Source organism: Brassica rapa, chromosome A01 (genome assembly GCF_000309985.2).
Source record: "Brassica rapa cultivar Chiifu-401-42 chromosome A01, CAAS_Brap_v3.01, whole genome shotgun sequence".
Classification (NCBI taxonomy): Eukaryota; Viridiplantae; Streptophyta; class Magnoliopsida; order Brassicales; family Brassicaceae; genus Brassica; species Brassica rapa.
The window spans coordinates 25,305,989-25,330,228 of NC_024795.2; the positions used below are offsets into that span (position 1 = coordinate 25,305,989).

General features: G+C 30.5%; 2 protein-coding genes across 2 annotated transcripts; one reads left to right on the forward strand and one right to left on the reverse strand.

Annotated features, from left to right (window-relative positions):
• Nucleotides 1-369: 369 nt before the first annotated feature.
• On the forward strand, nt 370-8,146 carry LOC103842000 (terpenoid synthase 25). The gene is made up of 7 exons (XM_009118599.2): nt 370-3,534; nt 3,611-3,884; nt 4,424-4,799; nt 4,892-5,110; nt 5,203-5,341; nt 5,421-5,669; nt 5,751-8,146. The coding sequence occupies exons 1-7, from the start codon at nt 3,277-3,279 to the stop codon at nt 6,042-6,044; spliced, it is 1,809 nt and encodes a 602-aa protein (XP_009116847.1). The 5' UTR covers nt 370-3,276; the 3' UTR covers nt 6,045-8,146.
• LOC103842008 (polyadenylate-binding protein-interacting protein 9) lies at nt 8,115-24,240 on the reverse strand. The gene is made up of 10 exons (XM_009118610.3): nt 10,121-24,240; nt 9,906-10,016; nt 9,779-9,823; nt 9,440-9,512; nt 9,243-9,355; nt 9,090-9,149; nt 8,955-9,002; nt 8,789-8,857; nt 8,566-8,627; nt 8,115-8,445 (listed from the first exon to the last, which is right to left on the reverse strand). The coding sequence occupies exons 1-10, from the start codon at nt 10,520-10,522 to the stop codon at nt 8,385-8,387; spliced, it is 1,044 nt and encodes a 347-aa protein (XP_009116858.1). The 5' UTR covers nt 10,523-24,240; the 3' UTR covers nt 8,115-8,384.

Here is a 24,240-nt window from a genome sequence, read left to right on the forward strand (position 1 = left end):
AACGGGAAGGAGTATAATTGTTTGAAAGTATTCATAATCTTGTGTTTTTTTGGTATGACATAATCTTGTATTTACTCAAGCTAATCCCCCTATATATTAATCATGGAGCATTACAACATATTTTCATAGCCACGTGTCATCACGAGAATGATTCTTAGAATTCTTAGAAAAATAAGTTGGTTCATATAAACATATATTATTCTTTTTATTAAACTAACTATCAAATTAATTAGTAGTGTACAAAAGAATATTTTTTATTTCCTTAGATAAAAGCTACGAAATTACCTAATATGGTTAAGATATATATGAAAATTAATTATTATGAATATACATATTTGATAACAATTTTTCTAACCTCTCTCTTTTTTGTTTAATTTTATACTATTAAAAGAAATTAAAAATCACATTAAGCATATAATAAAAAATTAGACTTTTTCTTACATGTTATGTTTTTTGAATTTTTAAAAACGACTATAAATTACTAAAAATGGTAAAAGTCCCACATTGAAATTTTTGGGGTCAATGGTTTAACTTTTTTTGTTTAAGCAAAATACAAATGATGATCATATATCATAGGGGTGGGCGTTCGGATACACGTTCGGGTTCGTATCGGATATTTCAGTATAAAAGTATAAAATCCGTTCAGATATTTCTACACTTCGAGCCGGGTTCGGATATTTTATGTTCAGATTCGGATATTTCGGGTTGGGTTCGAATATTTAAATTTTGAAGAAAAAATAAATAAATGATTTATTGATTAAGTTTTTTTTGTATTTAAAATATATTTTAACTGGTTTTCTAATTTTTAGAAAATTAAAAAATTAATAGGTTTGGAGATAAAACTTTAAAAATAGAAAGACATTAATTTAGTTGTTGTTTTGAAATTTTAGATGTAACTTTTGTTAATGAAAGAAACAAGAGCTTGATATATATTTTAAGTGAGTAGCAAATAATTTCGTTCATAATTATATGTATATTATCTAATTTTGAGCAATAAGCATCATTAATATAAATATTTTGAATTAAATGAGAGAAGTAAACTAGAAACATGGTGTTAATGTTTGGTTATTTTTCGATATCCATCCGGATTTAAATATTACTCGTTTGTATTCAAATATTACCCGAACTGGTGAAATAAGTAATATATTTTGCTGTTCTAGAATTAGATTGTTTTTTAGACCGGGCTGGTGAAAATATACTAGACAGACATTTATATTTTGAGTCTACACTTATATATTCTATAACAGCTTGATATATTAGATTTGAACACTAATATGTTAATATAGTTTGCCAGTGATTTTTTTTTAAAATTTTGATTCTTAGATATGTATCTGGAGTGAAACTAATTTTTACAGATGTCCATTTTTTTAAAAAAAAATTGACACTTATTTAGTTCACCGAATTCATATAAGTTAAAAAAAGAAACTTAACTCATATCAATAAAACAAAGACGAGAATGAAAGCATAATTTTATAGAGGTAGAAAATGAACTCAATTATGGAGAGTTAATAGTAAACAAATCGAGAGCAGAAAACCTAATCCTCTTTCGTCATTATACAATCAATGTTGCCTATTTGGTTTTGGTTGTGTCAGCCGCAAAACTTAATTTTTTGTGCATATGAAGTTTTAAAATAATTAAAATGAGATGTAATACATTAACTCTTCAACAACGATGATATATTTAAGAGACCAATACAAAACGGGACTTAGAAAAGTCCTCAAATCTCTTTATGACCATGGAGTCAATAGCCCATACTTTCAGTCTTTTTCAAAAAGACAATGTGAAGATGAATAGATCAACAAAACAAAGAAAGGACATGAACATGGGTTGTTTCAGAATTGGATCGTCATTTTATAATCGATAAAGATTGTAGTGTTGCAAAATATTAAAACTATTTAATACACAAACATTATTATAAAAACTCATTCAGCGTATGCGCACGGTGTTATCATCTAGTTGGAATTATTGTTGTAACACTAAGCTATTTAGTACTATTGACCATTGATGTAATTTTAGTTACCTATGTTTCCTCTCAGAAAAGGACATCAACTTTTGCATGTACTTTGTCAAAGGGTATGGTGACTATAGAAGTATACAAGGGTCCGTGTGGGATTTGCATGCTTTATTGTACACTAAGTTTGATATGAATTTTGTTTTAGTAGATCAACTGAGTTAATATAGATCTCGAGTTCAATTCCCGCTGGTGAAAGAAAAACCAGTTTCCATACCAGTTTCAAATTTTCCTTTACAAAAAAAACATTTTCCCCAAATTCTTGTTTCTAACTTTTTTCCTTATGTGTTTTTTTCTTCATCATTTAAGTACAATTTACTCATTTTAAAAAGAATTCCTAAAAATTTATTAAACATGTTTAAAATAGTTTTAAATTTTATAAATTTAAACGCTTAGAATAATTGTAAATGTGTTATAATGATTTATAAACAATAAAAAAGTGTTCTGGGATGTATAATTACTCTATGTTTACTAGTTTAGTATGATGTTAAAAAAATTCTAATAATAAAATAATTAATTTTGGTTTAATATTTTTTAGTTTTAGGGATGTTTACATGAAATGTAGATGGTTTGGATAAGGAATTTGTATTATATTTTGGAGATTCTGCAGTTTTCAAGTGCTGCATTAGATAAAGTACTAACCACCACCTGACTTTGGTCAAATTTGAACAGCATAAGCTAGGGTACCAGAAAGGCTTAGAACGTGTAAAAGAGGTCTATTCATCATCTCTTTCACACTCCATCAAATATGAGTTATAACTCAGACCTTCGGTAGGATCAGCTGCAACACAAAACGACATATAATATACTTATACTATGACACAATGAATAAGAAATTACTCTGTTTATATGGAATAATAAATAACATTTTCATAATGGTGAGCCACTAGACTAAAACAAATCATCGACACTTAGTAACGTTCCATAGTCTGTTTGAAGCTCAAAACAGCATCTGAATTCACTGACTTTGATGGTTTTGGGGCTTTCCGGATAGCCACTAGACTAAAAAGAATTATCGACAATCACGACTTTAACAGAAAAAGATTTCACTTACTTTCGTGACAAAAAAAAAAAAAAAAGATTTCACTTACTTAAAAAACTTCCTAAAATTCAATAAAAATAAATTATATATCTTTAATCATATTAGCCTCTCCACTTGAATCCGTTTCTATTTAAACAGAACACTGAAGTAAAACAAGACATCCTACCACAACAATAGAGCAGAGAGTTTCTCGTGTTTATTTTCCAGTGACGGTGTCTACAAATGGAAGCATTAAAAATGTGTTTTGGTCTTAAAACTCTCCCTAACGTTCACAATGGCCCTCTCTGTCATAAGACCAACCTCTCTCTCATTCCCCGCCGTTTGCTTCAAAACAACACTCCTTTTTCCAAGAAACCCACAAAGCACTTGTCATGGGTAAAGACTGAGAGTAGTGGCGACCTTGAGAGTACTCGTCCCTTGACCTACTTTTCTCCATCTACTTGGGGAGATTACTTCCTCTCTGTTCCCGTCGATGACTCTGTAAGTACACACCTGATCTGATGTATTTGGTGATCAACAAGTTTTCTTTAATTAAGTCACATTGTTCTCTTTGTAGGAATTTGAGGCACTTGAGCAAGAAATTGAATCTGTAATGAAGCCAGAAGTAAGAGACATCCTCATGTGTCCTCACAATAATAACAAGGAGAAGATTCGTATTATCCATTTGCTTATCAGCCTCGCTATCGCTCATTATTTTGGGAGCGAAATAGAAGAGATTCTACACCAAGCTTTCCTAAAGTTGGATGACTTAATTTCAGAAGAAAATGACCTGGAAACAATTGCAATCATGTTTGAAGTTTTCAGGCTATACGGACACAAGATGTCTTGCGGTAAATTAACAAACTGGTGATAAATATATTGGTGTTATAACTTATATATATTATCTTAAATTCCTTTCCACTAGGATGTTGTACTTTGTCTTTAACAGGTTCATTTGAGATGATAACTCCAAAATATTCGGGCAAAGATTTGTGGCCAATTTTGGACTGTATGGATTATGGATCAAATTAGATAGTACAACTTAGGTGGTGTACCATATTAGATTATATAAGCTTCTTTTCAACTTCGGTTGTGGAACGTCTTTGTCCCAAATAGTTTTCAATGTGTTCCATCAGTTTTGCTTATTTGCATATATTAGAGTGTTGTCAAAAAAAAATGCATATACATTAGCGTATTAGTAGTTCAATGTATTATTGATTGGTTTACTTATTCCGGTTGAACCGTGCCTATATGAAGGCCTTAAACATTGTTACAGAAACATTAACGAGAATACAGATTTCACATTCCGAAATCTAACAAACTTTCTCTCTCAGCTCACATACTCTTGAAGCTAACAGCTCAAATATATGACTATATTGATTTTGTATAGATGTGTTTGAGAGATTTAAAGGTGAAGATGGGAAATTCATGGAAAGTCTGGTACATGATGTTAGAGGAATGCTACAATTGTATGAAGCAGCGCATCTCGGACTACCATCTGAAGATATAATGGACAATGCATTGACTTTCACGCGGCATCACTTGGGGTTGTTGACTGGCCAAGAAACTAGCCCAAATCTCTGTAAGCAGATACAACGTGCACTGTATAGATCTCGATATAATAACATAGAGATAGTGGTCGCACGACAATACATATCTTTCTACGACCAGGAGGAAGGCCACGACAAGACCCTTCTCAAGTTTGCAAAGCTCAACTTCAACTTTTGCCAAATGCACTACATCAAAGAGCTTAAGCTTATCACCAAGTAATTAAGTTTTTTTTTTTCTTTTTTGTGTTTATATTCTTATAATTATGACCATCAATCTACTTGATATTAAACTTAATGTATGGCTTCAGATGGTGGAAAGATCTAGGTATGGCGTCTCAGCTATCTTACATAAGGGACCGAAGCGTGGAGATCTATTTTGGGATGCTAGGAATGTTTTTCGAGCCACGATATTCACTTGGAAGAATTCATACCGTTAAACTTACAATGGTCCTCACTGTTGTGGATGATACATGTGATGCATATGCCACTCTTCCAGAAGTTATTAGTCTTCATGATGCTTTTCAGAGGTATTTATGTAGAGTCTTATCGACAAGTATCTTATATGATCCACATGTGTTTTCAAGGATTAATGTAACTAACAAAGAAATCAATTGTCTAGGTGGGATCTTGGTGCCACGGAAGAACTACCAAGCTATATGAGAATCATATACCAAAGTGTGTTAGATACTTTTGAGTATATTGATCGAGAAATGAAAGCTAGAGGAAAGTTCGGTACAATGAAACCAATTATAGATGATGTAAGCAATCGATTTCAAGTAGTAGACAAAGTAGATTCAAATTTGACTTGATTGACCTGATTAACAATGATCGTTGCAGACCAAGAACCTGTTGAGATTGTATGCGAAGACAGCAAAATGGGCACGCGCAGGTCACGTGCCAAGTTTTGAGGATTACATGGAGGTTGGGATCTCCACAGCTGGACTGCATGGCTTGTCGGCCTACGGATATATATCGATGGACGATTGTGATCAGAGGCAATTAAATGAGTGGTTCAACTCCAAACCCAAAATATTTAAAGCTTTAAATACTGCATTTCGTCTTAGAAATGACATTGCCACTTTTGAGGTATGTATGTGTATATATATTCAACATGGACAAGTCTTACTACCCAATTTATAACTCCTTTTTTCTCATACAAATGAACAGCAAGAAGTGGGCAGAGGAGAGGTTGCGAATGGCGTCAACTGTTACATGAAGCAACATGGTGTTACCAAAGAAGAAGCGGTTGAAGTATTGAGCAAGATGGAACGAGAGAATTATAAGATACTGAGGGAGGAATTTGTTGTGTCAAAAGATGTGCCACGACAGATTCTGTTGCGACCCGTAAACATTGCTCGAGTGCTGGATTCGTATTACAAGGACGGTGATGGATTTAGTCATCCTGATCAAAACCTAAAAGATCTTGTTACCTCTTTGTTCCTCCGTCCGATTCCTCTTTGAAAATTTATGAAAGTTTGAGTGATTTTGGGAGATATATAAAATAATGAATAGACTAAAATGTTTACTCTATCATCTTCAACTTTTTTCGCTTAGTTCTTTCTATTTCGTGTGCATTGAGAACTGCTCGTGCCTCCTCTTATAATTTGGTTTGTTTTCATAAATGAATAAGAAACTACCCAATTTCATCTGATAAGTTACGAGAGCTGAAGTAAACGAAGAACACTGATGAACAAGAGAGAGAGTGAGAAATATCTGAGAAAGAGAGATAGATGTATTTCAAAATTAAGAGAGAGAATAAAGAAGGATTGATTTCCTTAATTCATAAACTCTGAATACACTCTATATTTAAAAACAAAGAAGAGAAAGAAGAACATAGAAAGACACATTAGATATTTAACAGCTATATTTGCAAGAATTCAAATTCGAATGGGTCCCACTTGTCTAGAAGCTTAGCTTCTTCAGTTTCTTTCTTAATGAGATAAAATGGCATCCACTGATGGCATCCATCGAATGGTATCCATCGCTTGGCATCCACCGCATGTAATCTCTTCTACTTGCCCAGCTTCTCTTCTCTTCATCTTACTTCTTCATTAAAATCTTCATGTCAATATGTTAAGGTTGGCGAAATGACCTGAAATGACCTAAACGATATGTAATGAGAGAGTCACAGCTGGTTATGCTTAGCGTTTGAATAATCTCGTATCTGTACTCGTGGTAGTCTTGCTGCGACAGACTAACTTCTTAGTATGAGCTTATGAAATTTTAACGAACTCATCATTGTTGCTTGTCACTCTCCTACCACATTGATGTCCGACACATATGTTCAAACTTCCTTGTTAATATGATGTTGTCCACTTTGGTCTATATCCTCACGGGTTTGTTTTTCATTTTAGACGGAATTGGACATTATTTAATATTTTGATGTGAAATTTGGATTGTCAATTTATGTATATAGTAAGACATTGCGAGAAACTAAATTTCGCAGAGTTTGTTTACGGTTAAGACGTTTCGAAACCACATCACAGTGAATGTGAATTGCAAAAGGTTTCGAGATACGAAGGCTATCGAGACGATGGAGATCAACAGCTGGGAATCTAGGATAAACTATGAATATTTTTATATAAAGACAGGGCCTGCTTAGCATTGTAGGGACCCTAGGGCAAAAAGAAAACAAAACTATATACATATAAAATATTTTTGGGTCCTTTTTCAATTTTATTTATAAGTTTTTTTTAAAAAAAAAAAATCTATGTAAAAACATGTATTTATAAAGAAAAAATTAGACCCCTTAACTATTATTAATATACGGGGATTCCGGGGTGGTCGCACCGTCGCCCTAATTAGCCGGCGCTGTGTGAAGATCATCCTCCTTCCTTTTCTTGCCTTCGTATAAGCTTGTGTCAATTGTTGACAGAGAATCTTGCTGAAGAATTACTCAGAAACAGAGTACTTCAAGGTATTGAACATTCCACATGTGGAAATCGACGGCTAGATCATCTCTTAAGGAAATATTAATAGATGTAAAAAAAAAATAGGTAATATTATTGTGCATATATATATAAACATAACCCCAAGTCCCCAACGACCTTACTTGAAGCACACGACACTGTAATTCACACTTTCCTCAGCTTTTCTTCTATTATATCTCATATAGTAATGACTTTTCAGAAATGTTGATATAACGTTGAATAAAACAAAGAGCTTAAATAATGCAAAGGTGTTGGATTAAAGGATATACTAAGATCATCTTTGAAGGAGATAATCAACAACTACACAATGTGTTGAATAAGTTTGTGAAAAAAATTGCAGTAATGAACTGGATACAAGAAGTTAGGAAATGCGAGGCAAAGTTTGAAGAAGTGCAGTTCAAATGGATTCGACAAACATCAAATGTGGTTGCAGACTTACTAGCAAAAGCAGATATGCCAAATGACTTCAGATTTCATTTTCATACTAACATTCAGTATATTATTAAAGATGCGGTGAATGTAGACTTTCACAATTATTTAAGTATATGAAATTTGTTGGAAAAAAAAAACAAAGAGCTTGTGAAAAGGCAACAACATTCAAAAGCAAAGCCTCAAAAAATCCCATAGAGGAATGATGATGAGACAGATGAAAGTATCTCAGTGGAAAAGGCAGGGAGACTAATAACAACTCCAAAGACAGAAGCAGGATCATAGTGTTTCCAGCTACTAACATAACTGGCGATGTGTTTCAAAAATAAAAAAAAAACATAACTGGAGATAACTGTTCTAAAACGCAAAGATAACCGAAAAAACAGAGAAAAACAGAGGAAATCATCTCTCTTCCAGAAAGCCAGCTAGTCAGGTCTCTTTTCTAGTTTGTGGAAGATGGTTGAGTGATTCGTGGCCTCACCGGTGTCTTTGAAGGACTTACCCTGAAAATGAAAATAAACAAAGACAAATGTTGATCCAGTTGTGATGTTCAGAAGAAGAAGCGTTAAGGCTAAGTTACAAAAAAAAAAGAAGCGTTAAGGCACAGCACGGATGAATTTTACCTAATAGGTTGGGATCCAACGACCATCCCGCTGCAACTGAGCGCCCTAAGTGCTATATCTGCCTGTTCATATATTAAAAAAAAAAAGGTTTTCAATCTGCATGTCATTTTGTCAATGTTCATGCATCTCTTAGTCAGAGACGTTGCGCTCAAGCAACTTCCAGTTAACAGTAAAACGAGCAAAAGAAATTCAAACACATCCAGTGAATAGCTAAATAGCTCACCAGAGCAAATTCAACAAAAGCTATGCGAGTTGAATGCAGTTGATCGCCGAGAAGCCTTAGGCGAGTTACCTAAATTATTTATAAAACAAAGAAAAACTTCAGGTTAAACAAAGAAAGAGAACGAGGGACAGAAATAAGATCAGGTAGGTTTAGGTTCTGTTCTGACCTCACCACATGCCGACTCAAAGAAGTTTCTCACATCAGCTTGAGAAACCTGAAGTAGTAAGAAAAAGAAGAAGAAAAAAGCTCAAACCAGGAGATGCTACCAAACAAATATGTTCGTAGATTGTTCAGCATTTACCTTCTTGTCAATATTTGTGCAATAGATTGTCCTTGAACACATCTCCCTTTCATCCTCTGACTAAATAAACACCAACATAGTAGATATCAAACCAACTTCAAAACTCAAACCAGAATTAATTTAATGGATATTCTGAGGAACACTTGAGCTTACCCTGGGAAGAAATGTGGGATTAACTGGAAGAATAGCAGTTTTGGAGGGTAAAACCCTCACCGGGTAGTACCCAAGCATAGTTCCACCAAGCCTTAAAGCTTCCCTTGCACCCTCTGTAATGCCAACTATATGGGTTAAAAGAACGGACATGGAATTTCTTTGCTAAAGCATTTCAAGAATCCATCAGCCAAACTTACGGTCATCAGCAAACTCGACAAATGCAAATCGAAGAACTGAATGTGGATCCCCACAAATTCGACAGTCAACAACCTTCACATAACAAGAACTCAGTGTTACTTCACAAACATTAGTGTTCCAAAAATCGGTATAGGCTTAAGAAAAAATTGGCCTAAAGATTTTTAGGCTTAAGAACTCAGCAGCGCCATTTTTCTTAAAGATTTTTTTTTAATCGGCTTAGGCTTAAGAAAAAATTGGCTTAAACATCCGAAAACATTGTCTTATTTAATCACATTGTCCAGGGTCCATAAAAAGGATAAGATATTTATAAGTATTGAAAAGCTTAAGGATCATCTTACTTGTCCACAGTTACTAAACAAGCCAGCAAGACCCTCCTCAGTCACCTAAATCACAAGGCACAGTTGTGTTACATTTTTCTTAACTTTAATTCTTACAAGAACTTTTAAAAGACTGTAACAAACTTACACTCTGGTCAATGTCAGAAACATATACTGTTCTTCTAATACTATCCTCTCTCTCAGCCTTAGAAATTCTTCCATTTAACCTCCTCCTCCCTTGGCTGTAACCGTTTCTTCTCTGTAATCAAAAACAGAATCAAATGTAACCCAAGCAAAACAATTCAATAAAGTTAGCTTTGCAATAACAAAAAAGTCACATGTAAATTATCAGATCAATCATACCTTCCGGTTATTGTCATCCTTCTTGAGATCATGATCAAATTCTTCACCGGATTGATTCTTTTTAGCCACCAAATCGTCAGCCGGCATAATTTGATTGTCTTTCCCAGTATTATTGTTTTTCTTGGTGTTGTTGTGGTAAGAAGGGAAAAACTCCTTTGCCAAAGGATTCAGTTTCTTGAACATCGCTACAACATTCTTCATATCTAACTCGGATTCAGGTTTGAGCTGAGACTCTTTTTTAGAACTCGTGATCGCGATTTTCTCAATTCCATCACCAATGGTCTTTTCGCCATCGCTTTTGACACAAATTTCATGAACATCTTTGGCAACATCAATGTACTTCTCAGTGTGTACATTTTCAGTGATCACAGCCATTGGATCATTCTCAGTGATCGCAGCCATTGGATCAGAATGGACAAAACTTAGTCGAATCAAAAACAAGGAAGAGTAAGCTCTCCCCTTTTCGTAAAATGCAAATAGTTGATCAAAGATGATGAGTAAAATCCGAAAACGTGTGATTGATCTTGTTGATATATTGTATATAAACAGGAGTTGAGTGAAAAATGTAATGATCAGGTCATTGGAAAAAAAAAAGATTATGCGATCACAGAGAGCTTTCTCTGTTGTGTTGTGTGGTTATGGTGATGAGCGAAGTGAGGAGATGAAGTAAAAGAAAGGAATGATGCTTCCGTTTTGGCCGCTATCTATTTTGGCATTTTCAGACGTTAAATTTCATAATAGTGAAAACTAAAAGGTTTATTTTTGTTGTTAAGCAATATATTTTATATCCTTGCATAATGCATACCTCTATTTCGTTCTTTTTTTTATTTTTATAATGTCTCAGTTAGTATTGTTTGACATTTCAAAGTAAGCCGAGTCAAGTAAATTTGATATTTTACTGTATAAAGAACCATATAAAGTGAGAAAAAGAACGTTAAAAGAAAATGGACATTCCAAATAAGTTTTTCATATAGACTCGTTAAATAGTTGACCAGCAAAATAGACTCGTTAAATAACTAATAAGTCCGTTTCCTGCTGCTACTGCTGCATAAATCTTTGGGTTTTGTTAGGATTTTTATATATTTAAACTTAATTTTCTATAAAAATATTATATGTATAGGTTCTGAAATCTCGGCGATTATGGATTTTTGAACAAATAATTTTATGATTCAACAACTGAACCCACAGTCTTCGTCGTGAATATAAAAAGCTTTATGGAGTTTTACCTAGACCTGAGATGGATCCGGATATCCAGAATATTTAGGGTACTCGGATCCGGATCCGTCGGATCCGTGGATTTAATATCTGAATCCGTATTTGTGGTTTTTAGATATCTGGATTTTGGATATCCGTCTCAATATTCTATTACCCGCGGATATCCAGATCCGGATCCGTAAAAATAATTAAAAAAAAATTAGAAAAATTCTACATTTTTTAAAAAAACACATTAATTAAATATTTATACAATATTTATAAATATAGATATATATATATATATATGTCTATAATATTGTAAAAACTAAACATAATATTATAATATTAATTTATATGTATAAGTATTAATATATAAAATATTAATATTAATGAAATTTAAAAACTTAATGTGTTTTAAAAATACGGATCCGGATCCGGATCCGGATATCCAGACCTAAAAATTAAGATATCCGGATTCAGATTCGGTTTGGACGGATCCAAGATTTTACTATTCGGATTTGGATCTGGGCACTCCAGATATCTTATTTTCGGAGCGGATCCGAAACGGATCTCGGATCGAATCCGAATTTCAGATAATAAGTTTCAAGTCTAGTTTTAACATTAAATGATTCTTCAAGTAAATACTTTCGAAAAAAAAAAGTAAATACTTTCGTTTATTACATGTGGAGTTGTTGACCAATTGGGTGGGACTATGAGCTAACCTGATAGGATAAACATAAAGCGAATAATATTTTTTTGTACATGGCCGGCGAGAGGGGAAGCCACACAAACCACCAATTAGGACATCTAAATCAAAAAGGCATAATTTTGATTTTTTTTTAAAAAATATTTATAAAAATACATAACTTTTAAAATAAATATTACTCACTGTGTAATTTTCTCTTGCTTATACACGGATAAAAAAAATTACAAAATAATCATATTTATTAGTTAATATGACGTTCCTACCTGTTGATCAATTTTAAATAAAATTATAATCTATATTTCTGAAAAGTAAATATAATATTAATTTTAAATAAAATTATTTTGGTACCTCAATCTAATATTTGATTTCAATATAACAATTTTATACTAAATCATAATTTATTTAATTTGAAATATATTAAAATCAAAGTATTTTAATTATATTTAGTTATTCAATTAGTCTTTAAATATATTTTTATGACAATCTTTATTTATTCAATATATATGTTTTTTTAACGCTAGATAATTATGCTATTACAAGGAAGAAAAAAAAAAGATAATTATGCTATTACAACTATGAAAAATATTACATATAATTTTATATGTCGTATGAGAATTCACGTCTGACTGCATCACCTAAGCCGTCCTATGGAATCTACGTTTGATGGTACTCTTTGTGCTATGTTGCAGATTTCTTGTAAGATTTTTTTTCCCTTAATTTGTATAATTCTGCTTTCTCCGTGAATTGAAACTCAGACCTACTGGTGTAGAAACATTAATGAACTCTTAGTCAAACCACTAGACCAAAGGAGCTTCCACAATATATATGTATTTTTAGGAAGAAAAAATAAAAACTAAGTGCTAATTTAATTAGAGTTGCATTAACCAATATAATCAGTGATATTCTAACAGTCATACACATATTTAAATATTTATAAATAACTAAATTATAATGTTTGACTAATGTTTTGCTTTCACTGATTCATAAAATTTAAAATGATTAGTAATTTATATCATTAAAAATTAAAATAGAACTTTTATTTATATTGTTAACTTATTTTGAAATAAATTTTAGCCTTCTAGGTATAAGAATTTAGAAATTTTTTGATTATTTTCTTTAAAATTAATTAATTGCAAAAATTCAACTACATTGAATTTACTGTTTTTTTTCTTCTAATTATGCTAAAATGTGAATAATTTTGTTAGCTTCATTTAGCTTGTTATACTTTTGTAGGTATTTTATATAATTTTATAGGATTTTTATATGTTATCCGAAATTAAGATTAGAAATAAAAATGAAAAAATAGTTCTCCAAATTTAAAATTAAATTTTATTTTGAAAATAGTAAATGTGTTAAGTTCATAAACATTTTGTAAATAAAAATCTCAAATTACTAAAAATAATATACAAAATAAATAATATATTTTATGTATAGCTATTATATACATAGATATATATATAATCGAAAATATTTTAAAAAGTAATTAATTGTTAAACTAATTCTTATTAATCTAGTATATATATATTATTGACTTTTGAAAAATTAATTTAAGAATGGTTCACAAAAACTTTCCAAATAGCTTTAGAAAGATATATAGATATATTCCATTTGTGATATTTTTAGAAAAAATAAAAAATATTTTTAAAAACTAAAATTTAAATTTAGTTATTGGAAATTATATAATAATTTTAGTTTATTAAAATTATCGTAATAATTGATCATCGTGAGAATTAACGTGATATATATATATTACTAATTATTTTAAGTTTATAAATAAAAGGTAGGTCAAGTATGATAAATATTAAAGACTAACTTGTATTTCAGTATTTTTTTTTTGTCAACTGGTATTTCAGTATCTATGATTGCTAGAATATTTAAAACGTTTCTCCATAAAGCCATTTAGCGATATTTCAAGTTATAAGGAACCGTTAAAGGCCCATTTAGACTCATCAGGTGGTTCCCGGAAAATCAGTATGATGACTGGTCGAGTGAGGAATATTATTTATGCTGGGTCTCTTTAATATTTGAGTCAAGTTTTATATAATGGGCCAAGATTTACTATATGTGCCAAGCTTTACATATATTGCATACATTTTTGATGTCGACTAACAATTGTTTTTTTTCTCTTTTCAAAATATATTAAAGTAGGAATTCAAATAATTTTATATTTAACATGCTCTCGTTTTAAAGAATACTCAATCCGTTTCAAAATAGATGATGTTTAGTAAATTTTTTTATGTTTCAAAATAGATGATATTTTTATATTCAATATAATTTTTAATTTTATCAAAAACTGTATATTTAATCATATTTTGTAGCTTTTATAATTGGTTAAAATGGTTTTAATTTATATTTTAATCATATTTTTTAACTAAAAAAACAAGTTTCTTAATTGTTATGCAATATCCTAAAATTTCAAGTATTTTGAAACGGAGAGAGTACAATATTTATGTGCAATTAATTAAATTAAATAACTCATTAGAAAAAGTTGCTAATACTAGTATTATTATTTTTGATATATTTTATTTCTAAATCCTCTACTAAATGTACTACATGTATAATTAAATTCCACCGTTCCAACTAGAAACGCCTAGAGAATGCCAAATCATCCAACGGACCAATTTTTGTTCCGCGGCTTCGAGCTAGCAAAATTAGAATTGAGTTCCTTTTTTCGATTTTTTTTCTAAAAAAAAAAAATTTCTCTTGCAAATCATCATTTTTCTAAGAAACTTCCTTCAACTTTTATATTCTACGAAAACAACTTCTTATAGTTAAAGAAGAATTGACTATGAATGGTTGGTGAAACACTGTACTAACGTAAGTACGTGGTCTATCTTTTTCATTGATTTACAAGTGTTAATTTGCTTTTAACGAAATGCATGAAATAGCTTTTTGAGTAAATATGTCTATTCAACCAAACTTAAACTGTATATATATCAAAAATAATTTTATGATTATAGTGATGTATGTTAGTAGCGTTATTAGTTAGGTTTAAACTCAAGAGAGGTAGGTTTCGAATCTTGGAATAAGCGATTTATTTTTGCGTTTATGACTATTAATTAATGGTAAGAAAACCTTTAAAAAAATCATGGTACAGATAGAACAAAAAATCATATTATTTGACAAAAAGTTGTTACTTTTACAAAACTTGAACAGGAATAAAAACGTTACATATCCATCGGTAAGCAAATTTAATTAAAATTTAGTGTATAATTTACAAACAACTCATAGTTTCGTAGGTAATAAGTAACATAATAACATGTGAAAGTAATAGATGTCAAGTTTATAGGATTCCGTTGGCTAGATAATAAAAGCAATCAGAAAGTTTCAACTCATCGAGTGCGGTCGGTTAAAGCGCTTTTTGATTGACCGTTATGAAACGCGCAAAACGAAATCACACCTTGTCACGTGTCCGTTATTTTCTTGGTGAGACGGACACGTTTTCTCCAACGTGTCTTTATTCTGTCGGAATGCACTGAATGATGACATGTCTTTTAATTAACGGTATCGTACATTTGGCGGCAGTTTTCAATAGTTGGAGAAATTAAGTGTTCCTTTTTATTTACTGCTTGATATTTTTTTTGTCAACATTTACTGCTTGATATAAATATAATATGATATTTCAAGCTTGACATTTTTTTGTTAAAAAGGTCTAATTTCAAGCTTGACTTGCAGGCTTGTATTGTATTTGATATTGAAGCGTACATGGTTAGTTATATATCTATGTTTTTCTCTCCGCCAATCTAGGATTAGTTATATTAAGTATATGATTATATTCAACTAAAGAGATCTTTATCTTATTTTATTTTGTTTAATTAAGAACCTTAAAGTAAGTAGATATTCAATCACATGCATTGATTGGACAAGACGGTCAGGAAAAAAAATAATTCAAAAGTTAAAATTAGAAGAAGGGATATGGAGGGAGTGGGACAGAAAAAGAAATTGGATTGGAAGAGAGCTATCAAAATGAAAGGAGTGCATGAATCAACGAAAGTGAGGTAGTGAACGTCTCCATCTCTTATTTTACGCACTTTCTTTAATCATAAATTATTTTGTCCTCTCTCTGTGAGAAAAATCGAAACAATGTGGAGGTTATGTTCGTTTGTATTTAATAATAATAAAAATGGCTATATATATTCAAGTAATTAATCAAGTATCCAATAGAAATTGGAGTTTTTAATCTTATGAAAGTGTTTCTGAATTCAAAAAGATATGGTAATATGTATTCCACTAACATACAGGTTTCTGTATGTTTATAGATGATTCGTTTCTCTTGTTTAGTGTGGATAGCTTTTTTTAATATACGTGTATATATTTGATTAATTTCGTTGGAATTTGGATAACATATATTATATAATATTAGAGTTCAAATACAGTCTTATATATTACAGAATTATATAATTGCTAACATTAAATGATATTATCATACAACTTGTGTATTTCCTCCGGTTTTTTAAGTATAAGCAATGGACAAACATTGCTCCTGTTGTAGGCTAATACCACTGGTATGTGTAGGTTAGTAATGAATATGTTTTTAGTTCCAATTCCGGTGGATGAATATTTTTCGTTTGTGTTACAGAAAAAATACTTTTAAGTTGTGTTAATTAGTATTAGCAAAGACGGTTTCCAGACCTAAAGAAGATTAGAGCTTCACTGCTTAAGACCATACGTTTGATTCGCCTTGGCTACCTAGCTCTGCCATTTAGATGAACTAGTTGTGTACTTAGATGCAAAGCCTCATAAAATTATTTTTTTGGCTTAGAAAACTTTAGGGATCTCCACGTATATAAGAAAAAGAGGTAGTTTATCTTGATAAGAACAACATAACTGCTATATAGCAACAAATTAAAACATAGAGCTCAGAACCATAGTCGAAAATTGTTAATGTCTACATCTTTTAAGGAACTTGGCCGTTAGCCCGTTAGGTTAAAAGTGTTTGGAGATATGTAATATAACAATTAAGCCAAAATATCTAACATTAAAAGTATTTGTCACTCAAATAGAAACAACACAAATGTCCTTTGATGCGAATAAAGTAATAAACAAAGGTCTAGATATTTATTCGCTTGTTTGAATACGTTTAAAGATGTGGAGGGGGGGAGGATATTGGAGAAAATAAACAATGCAAGTCAGTGCAATTAGGACCTAAGCTGAACCCACAAAAAAAGGAAGAAAAGAAAGAAAAAAAATAGAAGAAATATCCCAAAATATATTGTTTTGCTGCAAGAACAAACAGAATTTATGTTTAGTTACATATGGATATGGTGTTAATAACCAAATTTATCATTGTAAAATGTAAAAAGTAGATAAGTAACATATGGATTTTTTGTCGCGACGTTTATCTATCCAACTGAATACAAGTATTGATACATAACATACTGTGTTAAAAGCGGATTGACTTTTGAACTTTATCAACGCACAGTCTCCAATTATGTCTAAGATTATTTATACGTAGTACGCTAAGCTTTATCAGCAGAAATATTTTAATTAATTTTCGTAATTAAAATACAATTAAACGGTATCATATCAGAAGCAGTCTTTAATTATTCCAAAAAGTGTGATTAAGTACGCCCAACAACGATCAAAAAGGAAATAAGAAAAGTTTACAAAGATAAGGCTCCTCTGAATACCATATTAGGTCAAACAAAGGGAATGTCACATGCTAACTCCATAAGTCACTCTTTGTTAGGCACGAGTAAACTAGCGACACCTAAGTTCATCCAGAATAAAGATCTTATTTTGGTCACATCTCTTATAAGTTTGTACTCGTATTAACAGAAGCTGAATTATTAAAACCTAATTTATATAAATTTTTAATGACGGACAATAGGTGAAGACCAACAAAAAGGTTAATTAGGTTCAAAATTAAACATGCAGTGATATATATGTGGTTTGCAGTTTTTGAAAAATGGATATATATCCCAAAAAGAAATATCGAGTTTTTTAAAAATAATCCCTTTAAATTCTGTAAAGAAAAACAAGATTCAAACTAATCCTTTAGAACTCGTAGATGATTATATATATGTTCTTACATTTTACAGCGTTCATATATATAACCCTATAATATAACTCAAAAAGAGTTAGCAGTAGAACTATATATGTATCTTAATATTAATTAATGTAACTATTATTATAAATTATTGTTTTAGTGACATCTACTAGTAGTGCACAAAACCTTTGTGCCTGGGTCCAAAGCAATGCCCTCGTCGCCCAGCATTACCTGGAAGTATTCTTTTTAAAAACTAGTTAGGTATATAAGTGTTCGCTTGAGTAAAATAACAATCAGGAACTAATAACAAACCCCACTCCAGAAATTAACTAATTTTTATTCAATATTCTAAATATTTATATGATGTTTTGTGGCTCTTGGACGTGAACGCGGTTTCGGGTGCGATAGCTCACCACGCATATTATCTTTGAGCGATAACGATTCGACGGTGAGAATAATTTTTAATTACAGATGATTTAGTGATTTATTATAATGATCAAAACCGATATATGAAAAATATATTATTAAAATTAGCCAATCAGACTAACGATATTCGGTAGCATCTACCGATCGTTTGCCGACATTAGGATTTTGCTTCCAGAAACAAAGGAAAAAATTATGTGTTTTATGTTTCACGGAATCACGTGCTTGTGGTCGTTTAGTTCGTTGGCCGTATTTAATACTCCCTCTGTTTTTTATTGTAAGTAGTTTTAGATGAATGCACAAATATTAAGAAAATTATTAATTTTTTCAAAAGTAGCATTTGATATATAAATTAGGTATAGTTAAACCAATCATAAATAAGCATATATTATTTGATTGGTAGCACTATACCCGATAAAAGTAAAAGTTACTTAAAATTATGAAAACTACTTATATTTTAAAACAAACAAATTTTGCTTAAACTACTTACAATAAAAAACAGAGGGAGTAATTGTCAGCAACGGTAAAAATTGTTAATTATATGTATTCCTAGTTTCATTCCTAATTTGTACAGTAACAAAAAATGTTTTATTATCCTTTATTTTATTTTTTTAGAAAACAATGGTGGAGCAATCACCGGCATTGTTTTTCTACATAATACTGTATGTGCACTATTAATTTAAAAAATATAGATTTCATATTAGCAGAAATATATATATTTTGACAAAAATTAAATTGTATTCTAATTTAATGTTTAATTTAAATTAAAAGGTGAATAAAACTAAACTAAACTGAATTAGCCAAGATCTCCTATTAATCTTGGTCTAAATCTCTTATAGTAAAAATAGTATGGTCCTATCGGTTGATTTCATTCCGAGTATCCAACAAATTATGGAAAAACGAAAATATGTTTGATTATATAAACTTAAATTAATCTACTCAACCATGAAATAAATTTCATACTAATCTTGATCAAATAATAAATAAAATATATGAAAATATATTTTTATTTTATAATAAAACTTTTAAATTTCTTATATAATGAAATGGATGGAATATAATTTTAATGATATTTTTAGTGAAGAAATAAATATCTCTATGTTTTTGAAACAAAAATTTTACAAAAGAAAATGTTATAAAATATCTCATTAGCTACCCCATTTTGCTCCTCAAATAATATAGCTAAATAAAAGTAAAATAACAATGATATATAATATATCAAGATTTTAATATACATAACAAATATCTCATTAGCTAGCTTGGTAAAAATGTGGTGAATTTTTCTTCAAATTTTTTGATTAAGATATGTGTATCTTTATCATTTCAGCGGCACGCCAGCTTTAGTTTAATTTGCATTAATTCACCATATTTTCTTCAAAGGTGATGAATTTTTCTTCAAAAGTTGTTGACAATAAAAAGAAAAGATAACCGAAAAGTAAAAGGAAAAGTTGTTGAAGAGAATGGAAAAAAAAATCTCCAATAGTAGTTTCAGCATTCAAAAATTCCACCCTGTCTTCCAGAGAAAAACACATGCGCACGGTAAATAAGTGGAACCCAGATTGTGGCATTTTCTTTGCAACTCTTATTAGTAGTTACAGAAAGTTGATTTGACACCTGCCAAAGTTTTCCTTGAGTCTGTTCCCTTTGTCTTGTGCACTTCGCTTCAAGTAGGTTTTGGTCAAACTAGCAATGTCGTCATACCCATACATTTTGGCTCCAATTATTTACATTCACACATAAAACATATAGATATATATGAAATATTTTGAGAGCACAGAGAATAGTCTTTGATCCACTAGTTTACAAACTTGCAAACGACAACTATATGACTATATACTTGGTAATCGAGTTTTATTAGATCTTAAAGGGCTGTTTGGTTTTGTTGATAGCGTTCTTGTTCACATGCGTGTAGAAAATCGCTGTGAGATAACAAGATTGGTTGAATGTACACAACTAATATGGAGGCGGGCCAAACAAGATATATAGTTTGAATAATCACGAAAACTATCTATATATTCAAAATCATGTTTTTAATCTATTTAATCTAAATGTGTTTCAAAAAAAAAATCTATTTAGTTACTAGCTTGCCAAAGAAAAAACAAGGTAACCAGTTTTACATAGACAATCAATTTAAATTCTTTAGTGACGAACTACAATTTAGATAGTTAAATTTGTTTAGCCTGAATTTCTAAAATTATTAGTGATATATTCCTTTGATAAATACACTTCTTAAATGTGGTAACATATTGAAAATAAGCATCTGCTTCATGTTATCAACGAAAAGAAATCCTTACAGAGTACGCAGGTTTCTAAATATAAATTTTTCTACATCATTTCTAAACCAACCTTTCGTTTTGTTTTTTTGGCAAGCACAGAACCATTCATCTAATTAAACATATGATAAACACACATGTAATCTCTATCTAGAAAGAGAGAAGCACATGTATGCGAATTGTATATCTGAAGGCTGATTGGCCGGTCGGCGCAAGGCTAACAAAAAGACAGGGACTCAGTGTCCTAGGGCACTTTGGTTGGGTCCCACACGCAGAAGACCGATGTAGGCCCGTAAATCCACGGTTAATTTTTCTGTGTTAAATTAGAATGGAGGGTCCAATTTCTATCAGGTGTCTTTTTATCTTCATATTGTCCAATAACATGGGAATATCCTCGCCAAAAAGTATATATACACTTAATACATATATAAACTCTTATCCATATAGAATATACCCAACTTTTAGACAACGGATATCCATAAATGTTTATGAATGCACTGTTAACAGTTTTGTATGTAACACATTGAGTTTAATTTGTAATCATTAGCTAAAAATTAGATTACCCGAAACATAATCTTTTTTTTTTCTAAATAACTAATGCAAAACATGAAGGCCAGTTTTAACAAAAAAAACAATGTAAAAAACATTAATAAATATTGAAAATTAAATATTTCATCAGTCACGGAATCATGAGCAGGTATCAGCTTCCACATACTTTCGCATTTATCTAGGACAATAATTTCTTTAGGACGATAGTACACCCTCTGTTTTTAATTGTATGTAGTTTTAACAAAAAAAAGTTTGTTTCACAGTATAAATAGTTTACATATTTTAATGCACATTTTTCATTTATTGGATATTGCGTGACCATTGAAATAATGTTAATTTTTTTATAATTGGTTGAATTTATTGATTAAATGATATTTTTAAAAATAATAACTTTCTTAATATTAATGTTTTCAATTAAAACTACTTATATTTTAAAACAGAGAGAATATTATATATACTACACGTGTTAAAAATGACAGAAAAAAAAACAGCAAAATATTTTGGAGACTAAAATTTCCAACTGTGGTCGTAATTATGTCTGCTATGTGAATACACACAAATGGTAATACATATATGCGTTGATTGCAATGACGTTAATGCTCGAAAACAAGTCCTTGTTGGATAGTTTGGTCTGTATTGGCCTCGTTATCCTACTAGTTGATTAGTTACAAGGTACATGTTGAAAACTAAAATGAAAAGAAAACTTAAATTGACACTGCGTTGCCTCAAGACATCTCAATGTTACATGGTCTGACATCTGCGTGCGCGACACATGGTGACGAAATCTTTTGTCGGATAGATGACACCCAATTAGAGGTGTACACGTGTCGATAAGAAAATTTCTGAGTGGCAATTGTATTGTGTTGTGAATCGGATTGACGAGCACCGTATCGCTTAAGACACGTTTGTTTTAACAACAATCTGACAACAATTCTATGCTTATTGTTATTTCTTGTTAAAGAACAACAATGCTATATAATATGAAAATATAAAACAGAAATATATCAAATTTATATATATTTTTCTAAGAAGAGTTGTATAAGGGCAGCTTCATCGGTAGTCTCTTAGTGAAGTTTTTATGATTAAATTAAAGTACAAAATTAAAACAGAAGGAAATAATGCGAAGAAAATTTTGGTGCAAAGAAGCTTGAAGATAAGAGTTCAAATACTTTCTCTTTATTCATCTATTCATCCAATTTTTTTATTAAATTTTAAATAATAAAATTAAAACATTTGTGTGAAATCCTCTTTCATGGGCACCTGCCGCTGCTAATGCTCTAAGTGCCACATAGCGTCGGTTAAAAAGTGTTACACAATAGCAATTATACTTGGTCAAAAAAAATACCTGAACTATACACACGATTGTTATATCGGATATAATTGGAGCACACAATTATTAATGTGACATGTGACGTGAACGAGTCGACCTTTGACCCACCAAAAAATAGAAACCATGGAACCACGTCTAATCGATTGGGGTTCTGACAATATTCCATTCGAAGTAGGATAAGATTTCTGTTTTTAATTTCTTTGAATAGTATTATATTACATGAATCAATATTACACCTTGTTTTTTTACACTTCTTGCTTTTAGTATTCAGTTTGTTATTGATCCAAAATCACGCTGCTTTCAATAGGGCCAAAACATAGAGCACATAATGTCCCTATTTTCTCAACCTATTGTACGTTGAAAAGATATCTCGACGTGAATTAAATTTATCCCTCGTTACTAGTATGTATTTTGGGGTTATAGAGGTACTTGGATTTAAATCAACACACAAAATTTGTGGAAGGTTCAAACATTAAGACATTTTTCATAGATTTAATATATAAAGTAAACTAGCCTTCCTTTTTTTGGTTGTACAAAATTATATATAAGCTGCTTAATAATCAATATTTGTAGCATAGGAAGGTTAGTTTGAACAAAAAAACATATGCATATGATAAATTAACAAAGAGAACAAAGAAACATGTATCAGCCCTATTAGATCATGATTAATCAAAAACATGTGTACCATCATAAGTAAAAACAGAAGGTTACAATAAACCCATTTAACAAAAATGTCGACTAGTTATTTCTTTATGAAAACTATTATATAGTATCAGATATTTTGGGATTATGAATAAATTTCTGAAAGAATAGTTTTGTATTTAATTCCCTATGAGACAATAGTTTGAGACTTAAATCCCTTCATTTTTAAAGTTTGAAATCTAAAAAAAACATAAACTATAATTATAACTGGTTTAGTATTCTTATATTAAACTATAAGTCATTTTACATCACCTTTAACTAAAATTAAGAACAAAATTAAATCTATAAAAGCGAGTAAAAATGACCCGAATTAGATATCTAATTAGATATAATTTGGGATTTAGTTTGGATAAGTGTCAATTTAAAATAATTTCTAGTTTAATTTTAAAATAATAAACTAACTAATCACTGTTTATGTGTTTTCAGATTTCGAACTTGACATGAAAAATGAAATATATAACTATTGTTTCGGGGACATATAAAACGGGATCACAGTTCAATAAACATTTGATGCTGTATAATAATTTTTGTGGGATAATATTTCATCGACCAAAAGTATATCAGAATAATTTAATATTGTAGTAATAAGAAAATCGTATATATATATCATAATATACGATTGTTGATGGAGGTATCTCATGAGCCACGAGTTCGTCCGTTAAACACAAAATCTACGCTATCGTTCCTGAAATCATGGTATGCATAAATACAAATATAGTATACGCATCATGCACAATACATAAATATTTTAGAGAAAAAACCACTCGATTATAAATGAGGTGTCGATAAAACTGACGTGGCGATAACTTATGATATATTTTATGTATCTTTTTCTGTTGATTATAGAACTAAAAAGAACGGATGGTTAAGATCACGAGCATGATTGAAATGGTATATTGTATTAATAAAATCTCATAAGGATGATCGAACCAACCGTTAATCTTATATTATATT